We start from the raw sequence: 13,518 nt of genomic DNA, 5'->3' as shown, positions 1-13,518 counted from the left end.
GTTTTAACATTGATTTTTATTTCAAACTTCTGCTGCAGTTAGTCTATGAATTGCTTACATCTGAAATGGAAAAAAAAAATGGGGGTCACCGACTTCGTTTCGGAGATATGACATCTGCAAGTTTGCGCTTATTTTGAGAAATCGGTCCTCGTCACTCGATATGACCTCACCGGTTGTTGATGCAAAATTTTTATAAACGAATCGCTGAAGACAAACTTCCATTGCCGAAGTTTATTTCAGTGGATCTATTAAACAAATAAATTCCACTTTTATTATCCCTTAAGCTACAACTAATCTTTAATAATTGTATTTACACCCCAGAAGTGGCACAAAATGTGCGGAGTTCGATCGCGCGTGGGTAGATAAATTAAAAAAAAAATAACTTCCCACATTGATTTTTCTTTCGCTTGATGACAGTAAGCAGATATCTGTCAAAGAAGGTTAACCGTCTAAAAAAAATTGGGGGTAACCCACGTTTTAAAACTGCAAAATCCAGTTGAAGTTGTCGAAGACGTGAGAAACTTACGGAAGTCACGTTTTTGCGTGACAGGTCGGAGAAGCACTGGAGCCTAAACAGGGTTATCTATCGAGATAATATCGAGTCATTTGTTTTCGCGAGTCATTTGTTTTCGCTAAACAGGGTTATCTATCGAGATAATATCGAGTCAATTGTTTTCGCCCGGTGTTTTCGTTCGAGTGTGCTGTCAAACCTCTGATCGTTTAAAGTTGTTTATTGTTATTCTACCTTCAAAACTTATACAGCTGTTTAGCCAATGCCAGGAAAATGCATCTATAGCCGTGAGCGAGGCGAAAATGTGAGAAGTAGGCTTATTTATTTACCTAGAATAGGCCAGGTATGTGGAGATTGATTGTACACGGGATTAGTGATAATAAAATTGCTTTCTTGTATAAAGGTAAGACTTTCTCGTTTACTGTCAAAACTTAAAGAAGCTGAAAGGTGACTTCGTTTGACGAATAGACTAAATAAAGTATTGCATTTCAATTATTTTATTCCATCGAGAGTCAAGTAAATATATTTAAAATCTCTTGGCGCGAAATACCCGCAGGTATCGACGCCTTTTCTTGGACTTTTTGTTGCAACCTTAACCCGTCTAATCGTTTCACGTCGATTTTTCGTTTCAAAACTGTGCAACGGAGATGAATTTCCCCCTTTCCCCTCTTTCTAATGCTGTCACGTCGGCCGACATGTGTGTTTACCTCCGTCTTCCTCAGTGTATCGTCAACCATGAATTGCGCGTGACATTGCTTGGCGTGTGCGTTACCTGCGCACTAAAGATGCGCATAAACAATTAACCTTGCTGTCATGCTTTAATGACAGTTTTTGAGCCAATCAGAAAACGTCTCAGCGCAATGGGAAGATCCCCCAGGATCGCGATTAAATTCGATATTTGGGAAATTAATAGTTTCCGCGTTACCATGCGCTAGGCAGTATAAACATAAACAAGCAACAAAAGAAAGTCGTACAGTGAGACAGAAGTGGCCATGTGTGCATGGCTGCGTTTGTGTGTTCTACGCTGTTTCTTATGTTCTTCTGTGGAACGGACAGTTATGCCAAAGAGAGTTACACTAACGTTTGGGCTGTGAAGGTTCTTGGTAGCAAGAGAGAAGCAGAGGAGTTAGCCAGTAAATATGGTTTCTCATACGACAGACATGTAAGTCAAATCTGTTTTGCTTTGTTGCAATTTGCATTTTAAGATTTTTTTTTTTAGAAGTTTCGATAAGCTTGGGAGCTAAGGGTTTAAATTATGTAATCTTGTGTGTACGAAACATTTTTCCCGGCAGTTATTATAAATTTGCTCTTTATAAAATGCACCATGTTTTAATTATAAGGCTGAATTATATATTAATCCTCCTTTGTAATACAAATGTTTATTGTTTTTTATGTATTGTACTGAATCTCGTTGTACGTGTGAAAAATAAAAATTGAATTGAAATTGAATGATAAGAAAAAACTGCCTGATACGTATAAATGTTATGTCGATGTAGGCTAAATACGCGATACACAAGGAAGCTAGGGCAAGTTCGTTTCAAATGCATAACGAAGACAGGAAAGGATTGAAAATTCATAACATGGCGGTGTGAATAAGCTTATTGCAAAAGGCCTTCGTTTTGAACACATCTGCAAAATATAGTTTCTTGGCTTAACAAAGGTTATAGATTTCATGCAGTCAATAGGAACGAATTTTCGATAAAAATTTCTCACCTGATCTCCTTTGTAGTTCTCGTAGTTGTTGTTCTGTGGAGTTTCTTGGTCGATCAAATCGATTTGGTGACATCCCTGGTGAAAATCTTTTGAGGATCTTTAAAGATCCTCAAAGATCTTCATGAAGATCTTCGAGGATCCTTATGAAGATCTTTAAGGATCCTTAAACAATCTTGCAAAGATCTTTAAGGATCCTCAAAAATCCTTGCCAAGATCCTTAAGGATCCTCAACTTTCTTGCCAAGATCCTTGAAGATCTTGGCCAAGATCTTTGAGGATCCTCAAAGATCCTTAAGGATCCTTGCAGATCTTGCCAAGATCTTGTCAAGATCTTTAAGGATCCTTTGCAGATCTTGCCAGGATCTTTGAGGATCTGCAAAGATCCTTTGCAGAACTTGCCAAGATCTTTGAGGATCTGCAAAGATCCTTTGCAGAACTTGCCAAGATCTTTGAGGATCTTCAATTATGTCGCCAAAGATCTTAAAAGGATTTTCAAGGATCCTTTGCAGACCTTTTCAAGATCTTTGAGGATCTTCAATAACCTTGCCAAAAATCTTCAAGGATCCTACAGGATCCTTTGCAGCTCTTGCCAAGATCTTTGAAGATCTTCAATAATCTTGCAAAAGATCTTCAAGGATCTTGAATGAACCTTTTCAAGATCTTGTACTACTTTGAACTTTCCAAAATCACAAAAAACATTTGTGACTGAAATTTCCGGTGAGTCTAAGAATAAGCTGTTGAGAATGTACATGTAGTATGTAGATGAAAAAGAACATCAGCATGTCATAAAAGGGATAATTTTATTGAACAATCCCTAACTTATTTTAGTTAAGATTCAGGAATTGATTTGTATATAAAAGTAGGTCTACAATGCTAAATCAATACAAAATAACTTGTGTAAATAAAATCAGAAATAGAAACATAACTTTTAATATGTATTGTGAAAGAATAATATTCAGCAGATGGATATTTTACCTCAACCAGGATGGACAAAATTTTGACTACAACATGAAGCCTGGGTGATCACGATCCTAATGTTAATGTACAAGAAACTGTAATAATTTTTATTCTAAAATTTGGTTTGACAATTGCCAGTGAAAACGTTTGTACAAGAAAACATAATAACAGAAAAACAATAACTTATAGCAAGCTCTGATTATGTACAAAAGTTCTAATGACAAGGCTACACAGTGCAACAAATTTCAACAGATGTTGTTCACAACATTAGTGCAAGTCAAAATCCCTCTCTAAATTATCAGCCTTTAACAAAACTTAAAAGTTACTGCCTTGTCTGCACAACTTTAACACATTTATAGTGGCTCAGAAAAATTGTAGTTTTTCCCTCGTGATGACCCACAAAATGTGGAATAACTATATTCTAGATAATGAATAATGTAACAAAACAGTGCAATCACAACATCAGCAAATGTTGTGCTACTATAAAAATTTGATAGGCATAATAATTGTGCAAGCACAGTGCTAAAAGACAAAAAAGTACCAATTTGCTTGTAATTTACATGACCAAAACAATTTGACCCTCTAATTTTCTATTAAACTATCAAACATCAAGTAATGAATTCAAGGCTCAAAGTTACAATTTTTTGTATTTTTTCATTGTTCCTGAGTAGTATATATAGTAGTAGAAGTCACAATTCATAACCATACTAAATCAGTTAAAAATAGGCTCCCCTGCTTACAAGTGACTTAGCTTATTGAGCAGGATTTGGTGACTTCACACACTCTGAAGCTGCAGTCTTGGGTATCGGCCTTGACAACAACATTGAGTTGAAGATCTACAGCAAAAAGAGAAAAAATCATGCACTTTAGTCAGTTCTTCTGTGTGATTACAGTGTTCACATTCGTTTTTAACTGATGGTGCTATTTTATTGTACATGTGGGCATTATAATACTCCGCCAAATGACCTTCAACTTCAATCAAATCACAGGCAAATTAAAGTAATGTTATACTCGATCGAATAAGTCACCACACAAATAAAGCTTGCAATTGATTCTCAGTACGACTACAATCATGTGATTGTTCATTTCAACCAGCGCTACAACTACAAACTTACCCCATAAAAACGTTTGTAAATGTTTTATTTTAAAAATAAATAGGAAATGGCTACCTCGACAACCGAGATCAGATGAATTTGTAGCTAAATTCACAGAAGCACATGCATTCATTTGGTTGAATTGTGCATCACATTTTCAAGCCAGTCTTTTATCAAAATCATTGATATTAACGCCTACCTGTTTCTAAAAAGTAGTTGTCCACGATTTGTTGCTTAAAGCCATCATTTTCTAGCTTAAAAGAAGAAAAAACCGAGGAAATGTGCCTTGTTTTCTTGAGTCCTGCGAAAATCCAAAAGAAACGGTCTTTCTGCGAGCCTGCAGTGTATAGCTGCTGACCAAATTTGGCTTTGCTCGTGCCCAGTCTTCCAAGTCTGATGGAAATCCAAGATGGCTGCCGCTCTTGGCCCGGTGGTTTCCTTGTTTCCTTTATAAAAGAAGTATTGTGCAAGAAAGCGACAGGGTAATCATTTGATGAAGACTGTGAGCAAACTTTTAGCTATTGGAAATCACTCTTTATTTATAAGAATGAATTACTGAGTCTGAGTATCACTAAGACACTATCATGCTGCATGACAAGCACTGATCAGACAATCAGCTGAGTAAACTTATTTATTTGTCTATTGAATTATATCCTTTGGTGGGAAGCCATATAAAGCAGGAATCTTAGTGCAACATATCACAAATTTAAATTGCCAAAACAAAATTCTATATTCCACGTACCCGTTTCTCTGAGACATCCAAGCAATAGTTCCAAGCAAAAAACCAGCAGTATTGATGACATTGCATTATTGTAACTTTCAGAGTTTTAGTCAACAGTCTGTACTTTCCAACACCTTTAAGGTATAATTATTTACTCTGGAAGCTCAAACTCAGTAGAAACAGAAATTTTGATTCTTAATTTTAAAAGTGACAAATGTATTTGTTACTAAAGCGGGCAGATCTGTGTGACTTTCTTTCGAACAAACTATTTTAACTCTATATCTTCATCAAGAAACCACAAACGCTCAAATTTGCTGCCTCCACCTGCCCTTTCATCCCACAAGCTTAGGAGCAATAACCGTTTTATAATTCCGGTGTGCAAGACCAATCGTTAAAAGAACTCTTTTATTATTAGTCATTAGTAGTAGTATGTAGTTTTTTAAATAATGTCCTTTTTCCTCTCGCAGAGTTCTATGCATTCTTCTTTATTATATGTTACCTGTAATTATTAAATTTTTTCTATATTTTGTATATATATTTATGTTTTTCAGTTTCATACAATTTAATTATTTGTACACGCAATTCAGTCTTTGGACTGCGAAGTGTATTTGAATAAACGGTCTTATTGATTAATAAAATAAATTACCAAATGCCTACGCTGTAATTGCAAGTGTAATGGCCTTTTATTTTCCATCACCTTTTTTTTTCTATTTATCATAGGGGTCTTGCAAACATCCTCATTAAATCCTTGAAGCTCATGAAGGATCCTGGCAAAGGTCTTTGCAAGATCCTTACTATCAAGGATCCTTTTAAGATCCGTCAAAGATAATTCAGCTTAATTTAAAAATCCTTTAGGAGCCCTAAGGATCCTGACAAAGATCTTTGCAAGATCTTCGAAGGATCCTTATTAAATTGTTGAAGATTTTGGCAAAGATCTCTTGCAAGATCTTTGAAAGGATCTTTTAAAGATTCTTCAAAGATCCTCATTAAATCCTTGAGGATCCTGGCAAAGATCTTTGCAGGATCTTCAAAAGGATCTTTCTAAGATTCTTTAAAGATCCTCATTAAATCCTTGAGGATCCTGGCAAAGATCTTTGCAAGATCTTTAAAAGGATCTTTGTAAGATTCTTTAAAGATCCTCATTAAATCCTTGAGGATCCTGGCAAAGATCTTTGCAAGATCTTTAAAAGGATCTTTGTAAGATTCTTCAAAGATCCTCATTAAATCCTTGAGGATCCTGAAGGATCCTTGCAAAGATCTTTGCAAGATCTTTAAAAGGATCTTTGTAAGATTCTTCAAAGATCCTCATCAAATCTTTGAGGATCTTGAAGGATCCTTGCAAAGATCTTTGCAGGAATCTTTGCAAGGATCTTACAAAGATCCTTGCAAGATCCTTACCAATTCCTTGAGGATCTTTGCAGATAGTATAACAAGATCTTGCATATGCAGGATCTTTGAAGATCTTTGGAGGATCTTCAAAGATCCTATAAGGATCCTTTGAGGATCTTTATCTTTAAAGATCTTTGGCAGGTCTTTGAAGATCTTTAAAGATCCTTGAAGATCCTGTGAGGTTTTTCACCAGGGATGGTATCATGTCACAGCCTGCTGCACATGTCACAGCCGGCTGCACACAGCACAGCCTAGCAGAGTCTGAAGATTTTCATTCTTAAAAACAAGAAGCTTATAGCCACATCCTTGTTTACATTGCACTGTTGTTTTCTCATTGGAAGATCACAAATCTTACACCAGCCACCTGTAAGTCATTTACAAGTGTGTGCAAACAAACAACAGTGTACATTTGTACATTGTGTCATAACCATGAAACTTTTTGAATTGCGTAGGTTTAAAAGTGCTCCTTGCGGTTCTCTGTGCAATATAAAAAAAAGATTATTCCAATAACTTGTACGGTTTGATATTCTCAGATGACTTCGGGCATACAACCTTGGGTACCACATGTTGTTTTCATCTAAGAATTGGCAAACCCCTGTCACTTTGCAGCTCAAGGTAAAAGTACAAACCCCATATGCATTGTTACAAAAGGAAATTTTTCCAAGCCTGGATCATTTTTTCCAACCCTGTCATTCCAATAAATAATGAATGGTGCCTTAGCTATAAAGCATTGATGGTGTACCAGTATTATCTGCCGACAGAGTACCAACAAATAACTGTCAAGGTAAAAATGAAGGAATTATAAAATCACGTTTAATAATTAAACAAGTAAAACAGATATTGATCACTGTCAGGAAACACATCTGATATAATTACAATCGAAGTCCAAATCTTACCAGATGACCAGCCTTTTCTTTTAAATTTCAAGGGATTGGGTATAATAAATTATTAATAACATAATGCTGACTCATATCAGTCCAATGGAACTTCTTTTAATGAGTGATTCAGTTGGAATCGTCAAGTGAAACTATTGTCACCTGTTCATTTGTCCAATATATTAGTTAACTCATAGCTGTTAAAGAAAGTTATTGACTGCCCACCATGAAATCACCAACAGCATATCACTAAGTCATTCCTGGGCAAAATTCTTGGGACAGGTTTAAAAAAAACAGTGACTCCCATTGTTTTATCACTTATAAACACAGAATGTATAATTTATGCATTACTGTATACCACCTTGACCTTTCAAATGTGCATTTTGTTATAAGGTATATGACTAGAATATGAGCTGATTGAAGTCTCCAACAGTTTTTTAGGTTTATGGAAATAATCAGCCAACACTAAATTACCTTAGGATTTGCTGAAACTGTTGGTCATGACTGTGCGGTGTTTGTCCATGCACCATTAGTCAGTTTGTGACATTATTACTTTTATCGACAGTCTGTGAAGAAACTCTCAATTGATAAATTGTTACTGCTGAAAACTAAATTCAAAATGAATTCTCAGCTCTTCCAGGACTATCATGTCTTTAAAAGACCTGAAATGAAGAAAAGTTCAGAAAAGACTCAAGTATCATGTGGAATTGACAGAAGGCTGAATTTGGAGCCAAAGGTGAGACTTATATTCCTGCCACCCTTAAAGATCCCCACAATTCCTTTTGAAGCTCCTCAAAGATCTCTGAATTGAAGATCCTCTTAATTCTTGCCAAGATCCTCAAGGATCTTGAAAGATCCCGAGGATCTGATGAAGATCTTTAGTTAATGTTTAAGAGGATCAACAAGGACAATAAAAATTTTTTTCAAGGACTACCACTAACACTTATGTGCATTGATTAGGTCATCTTTTTTTTTTCTCTGGTGAAATTCCTCATTTTTCATTTTGGATGATACAAAGTCTAACAATACCAATTAACAAACATTGAAAATGATCCCTTGACCTTGCATCAGGAGCTTGGCCAGACCCGGGTAGTGTGGAGGCAAATCCTGGCTTAACAACCAGGGTGAGCCTGGCCAGGGATAAAAAAAAATACAAGGGAAGCCATGACTATGGGGCCATGGTAGGCCAAAACCAAAATTGGCCAAGGAAAAAGCCAAAAACCTTGGCTGGCCAGGGAATGAGAAGTGAGCTGGTATCTGGCCAGGGAGACCATGTCAGGCTGGCCACATTAAAAAAATTGTGGTATTAATTGAAGATTAAGGCCAACAATTTAAGTTGACCTGAGGAAAGTAATTACTACATTATGGCAAAACTCAGGATATTCCTGGCACACCAAGATGCTATTCTTAATGGGTGAGTTAAGTCTACTATGATTACAAGACAGTGAAGTAATTAACACTGATCAAATTGAAGCTTAACAAACTGATGGATCCATTATGCATTTAGTCATTTCATGTAGACATTTTCAAACTTAGATTTTCACATTATCATAATACACTGTATGAACTACATAAAATTGTATATAACAAATGAATTTCCTCAATAAATTAGTCATTGGATACTGCAAAATAGAAAACAGTTGTCTCAAAAATACCTTTCTGTTATTTTCTAGAAAACACTAAAAAAATTACACCAGTGGGAAAATTACTATACTGAAAACTAATAAACTTAAAGTTTAAATCCGGATCAGTTAGTACACAAATAATACCCAAGTTTCAATGCATTTCTGTATAAAAATCATTTGATTTTTCGTTCATAAACTTTCCCAAAAAGTAAAAATTACTGGCTACCTCAAAATTGTTGAGTATGTTGTATGTATCAGTCAATACCGAGTACCCCCCTCCTCCCAACCCGGCATTAGTGCATGGGCTCTTTTTCAACATTGGCCACCAGAGGGGAGGTGGCTGGCCATTTAAGACTACCCCAGGGCATTTGACGGCCTCGTGATTTTCACCTCACACCAATTTGTCGCTTCGTTTCAATGATAGCAAATGTCAGCAAAGACTATAATAACCTAGAAATATATCAATGAGATGGTAAATTCACATAAATATGGAAAGTCACTGATACTGAGAATTTACCCTGCGAACAGAGATCTCTTGAGTCTTCGTAGGAAGATCGAAGAGATCTCCGCTCCCAGGGTACAGTGAAATAGGATTGTATCCGATACTTAGCTTGGCATGAATATAGGCAATATAGGCTTTCATTAGAATATTATATGGTAAGCCCAGACACAAAGAAATGAATGTCTTCTGTAATTGTGCTGTGGCCGGGCATTTGTGACCCCACTGTGCATGGGGCATTTGCCAGTTTATTTGCTTGTTTTCATAAATGGTTAATGCTGGGGGTGGCCACTGCTGGAAATGACTGATGCATTGCCTTGCCGTCTTTGTGGTTTAAAAGTGTGGTCCCAAGCTAAATTTTCAGAAGTTATTGACTTGTGAGGAATCCTGTCAATTAACCGGCTACTCAAGATGTTCCAAAAACTTATTATCCATAGTGAATCAGTGAGACGAGCACTAAACCTGGACCACTCAGCCATCAGAAGCAACCTCGTTCCCAGGGCCTTTCCTCTTCTCGTCCGAGGGAGCGAGGTTCGCTCCCTGGGACGTGAAGAGGAGAGGCCCTGGAAACGAGGTTGCCATCAGAAGTTAACTTAATTACTTAATTAAGGCCACCATTTGTATAATTGCAGCCACCCACACCGTCCTCATATTCTTGGGTCTTATGAGTTTATTCTTAAATTGTTATTATTTATGCTTATTTTCAGATTAAATGGTTCATGCATCAGAAGGAGAGAAAGTATAAACTCCTGTCCACCCATTTTGAAGACCCTATGCTTAAAAACCAGTGGTACATTGTAAGTCATTCTCTGTAACATCCTTTCGTAAATATCTTTAGCTCTTTTTCCGTGTTATGTCGATGTTAATTAATGCTGTCTTCATATTTGTTATCCTGAATAAAAGGATTTTTTTTATAAGACAATTGTCACTGTAATTAGGAAAGACTGACTCATCATCATTAAGCATTTAACCTATGGTATGTAACACTCAGATATCACTTTAATTGTCTAATAAATTGAACAAATTGTCAAAATATATCTCTTATAATTAATAAATCGAGTTTGAGTTCCATGCTATAACTGTATAAGATATCTTATAGACTGAGAATTTTTTTGTCCGATTTCTGACCAAAATGACATGAGAATACAAGTAGTCATGAACTTCAGCCATAAATTAAATGGAAGACAGAAAAACCAAAGTATAATAAATTATTTGGTACATAAATCAGAGACAAAAAAAGAGGATTTAGGAACTATCTTACAGAATTCAGTCAGTATACCTCTGAAGAGGGCAAAGCTCACACGACTCACCTGGCTTATTAAGAGAATGTTGAACTCGGATGGAGATACATGGAACTCGTATCTCAAGTATCCAGCTGCAATTATAACCCCAGTGATCTCTCTGCGAATTTGATACAATGATGGTCTGAATTCTGTGAAGTTTTTGCCACAGAAAAGGGCAGTCATGTGATAATCTAGAACAATTATTGACATTCGAATAAACAAGTACATTAGCCATTGTTCTATAAATTAAAAGCTACCGTGTGTTTGGAATCCAAATTCTTACCCACAGTAAGAATATGTTTAAATGTACAAATAAATGGCAGTGCAGATGTAAACAATTAGTATAGTTTTACAAACGGTTCCCGGCTGTCTCCAGAACAGGGGTGATAATTAACGTAAGGATTAAAAAGCTAATCTGTGTGAAGCACGAGATATTCTTCTTCAGCAACAAATGTATTCCCCTATACAAGAAAGCCACTGCACAAAGGCTTAATAAGCGGCCTTTTTTTGCTCCATAGCTCGCCTCGCAGATTTTTTAAACCTTGTTTTCGGCGCGATTGAGCTATTTGAATAGTTTTAGTCAGAATGTTAAGATAGCGTATTGTTCTACAGCACTTCTGTAACGTTACTCGATGTCATTGCGTTATGAATACGATAACGTGTCATGAACGAGTCACACAGGATACATGCAGACCTGACGCACGTTTACTATTGAATCATTCCTTTATATAAGTGTCAAACCATCCAGTGTCCATATAAGCGCAATTATGATATTTACAGCCAAACGACTTCGCACGGTCAAAACCAACATACGTATGACAAGCTCGACTGGAACACCCTCAGACGTTTCTCCGTTGTATCTTCTCCTTCCATTTCCCCCGAAATCCCTGCTAACTTGAACCACAATCTCGTTCTATTATTAATATCTTTTCAACACCGTCGGCTTTTATCTCCCCAAAATAAAAACGTGCAAGGTCTAAACATCGATTTCATGTTCATGTTATCAGATAGTGAGCTGTTTATTTTGACCTTTCGGGTTCGCGTCAATCTCCCACCCCGGGGGGGGGGGGGGGGGGTACTCCAACCAAAATTGGGTAGGGGTGTGCGGCCCGCTTCCCAAAACCCTTACCCTATTTATGACCAAAATCTGCGATTTTCCCTACCCTATTTATGACCTGAAGTAGCTTCTTCTTTAAAAAAAAAAACCAACCCAGGACTTAACAGTGCAAAAATCTATACCCTATTTATTACCAAAATGGGGGCAAAGTGGCTATAATCGATACCCTATTTATGACCAAAACAGCCGAAAAACCATACCCTTTGGTGCCGCACATACCTATATAGCCCATATAAGGGAGTACCCCCCCCCCCCGGGTCTCCCACAAAGCGAAATGTCTTCTCCGTGAACTCTCCAATTTCCATCGTTGAAACTGTCGAGTACCGTCGTACTAATTCTTAGCCGAGATATTCAATTTACCGCTTTAAAAGTTAGAAAACGATATGGCCGCCAATTTGAAAGATATTTTTGAGCATAGGACAAAAGCTTTCCTTTCTAGGCCCCACTAATTTCACCTATATATATATGGGCACATAAAAGATTACTTTCATATCTTGCCTACGGAAAGTGTCACCCTGGACTTAGATCCATCTTTAGTGCCTTTCGGAAGTATATTTTCTTCCATGATATCTATTTCTTCCTCGGCAACATCAAAAAATCGCGAAATGGCCATCTTAAATGGAATGAGATACCACGTCGTAATATTAAGAGATTTACCTAAGAAAGTATTCAAATGAGAAATTCGCCGGCTTCTCCTCAATATTTTGTTAAATGAAAATGACTATATAGAGCGTTTTCATTCACGTGACTACCGGCCATATTGGTTTACTGAAACAAAAGAAAGTATTTGCATAAAAATAGAGTTAAATTCCCAGAGGTTTAGTTTGGGACACCAACATGGCCGCCATTTCTTTGTTTTGGGACACCAACATGGCCACCGTGACGTCATGTGAAAACACTCTATTGAAAATAGGTCTCGCCAATTAGTTGCAACTTGTTAATTTTTGTTTTTCGTTTATTTTTCGACTTTAGTAAACAATGTATTGTTGTTGAGGAAAAACCAATTTCAAACATTTTTGACGGAAGGATACATTTCCTGAGAAACAGTCCGAAACAGAACACCTGCTTATAGCAAATTTATATACCAGGAGAAAACAACATTTGATCAGAGCTAGATCAGCATTACACTAAAACATAAATAGAAGGATAAACTAGGAACTTTTTAATATTTTTATCCCTTTGATTTGAATATTCCCGTAAATAAAGCATGTATTATATAACTTCCCAACACCGAGCAACAGATAAACCGAACAAAAACCAATGATAAAATAATACAAGTGTAAGTTAGTACATTGTTCGTATTTTTATTGTTTAACACAATCCTCGACCAATGAGATCGATAGAATCTCTATAATCACCTGAGTAATTATACTTATAATTATTAAGTACAAATTATTGTTAACATTATTTTCATTATTACATCATAAGGCATTTCTGAGTTTTAGTTTTGTTCTTCCTTACATGTAGGAAAGACCTGTTGGATCTAGCAAACCAACATATAATGTAGCTTCTGTGTGGGAAGCTGGCTACACAGGGAAAGGAATTCTCGTGGCAGTAGTTGATGATGGAGTTGATGGCAGCCATCCGGAACTACGTGCAAACTATGTAATTGTCATCTTATATAGATCTCTTTTCCCGTGTTAAAATTTCCAAGTGATTCAGTAATGCTTGAAGTGAACTGCAGGCTCCGTATTCACCTCCTAACAAAAAAGAAAGCTGGTTTGCATGGTTTGTG

General features: G+C 36.6%; 1 protein-coding gene across 1 annotated transcript; it reads left to right on the top strand.

The window, feature by feature from the left end:
* The first annotated feature begins 1,395 nt into the window (after positions 1-1,395).
* Positions 1,396-13,442, top strand: LOC146448570 (furin-1-like). The gene is made up of 4 exons (XM_085102442.1): positions 1,396-1,673; positions 7,891-7,995; positions 10,091-10,180; positions 13,251-13,442. The coding sequence occupies exons 1-4, from the start codon at positions 1,512-1,514 to the stop codon at positions 13,425-13,427; spliced, it is 534 nt and encodes a 177-aa protein (XP_084958568.1). The 5' UTR covers positions 1,396-1,511; the 3' UTR covers positions 13,428-13,442.
* The last annotated feature ends 76 nt before the right edge of the window (positions 13,443-13,518 follow it).

This window comes from Pavona decussata, unplaced genomic scaffold (assembly GCF_977016875.1).
Source record: "Pavona decussata unplaced genomic scaffold, jaPavDecu1.1 SCAFFOLD_904, whole genome shotgun sequence".
NCBI classification, from domain to species: domain Eukaryota; kingdom Metazoa; phylum Cnidaria; class Anthozoa; order Scleractinia; family Agariciidae; genus Pavona; species Pavona decussata.
The sequence above is the reverse complement of the archived record's forward strand: the minus strand, read 5'-3'. Positions and strand labels throughout refer to the sequence as shown.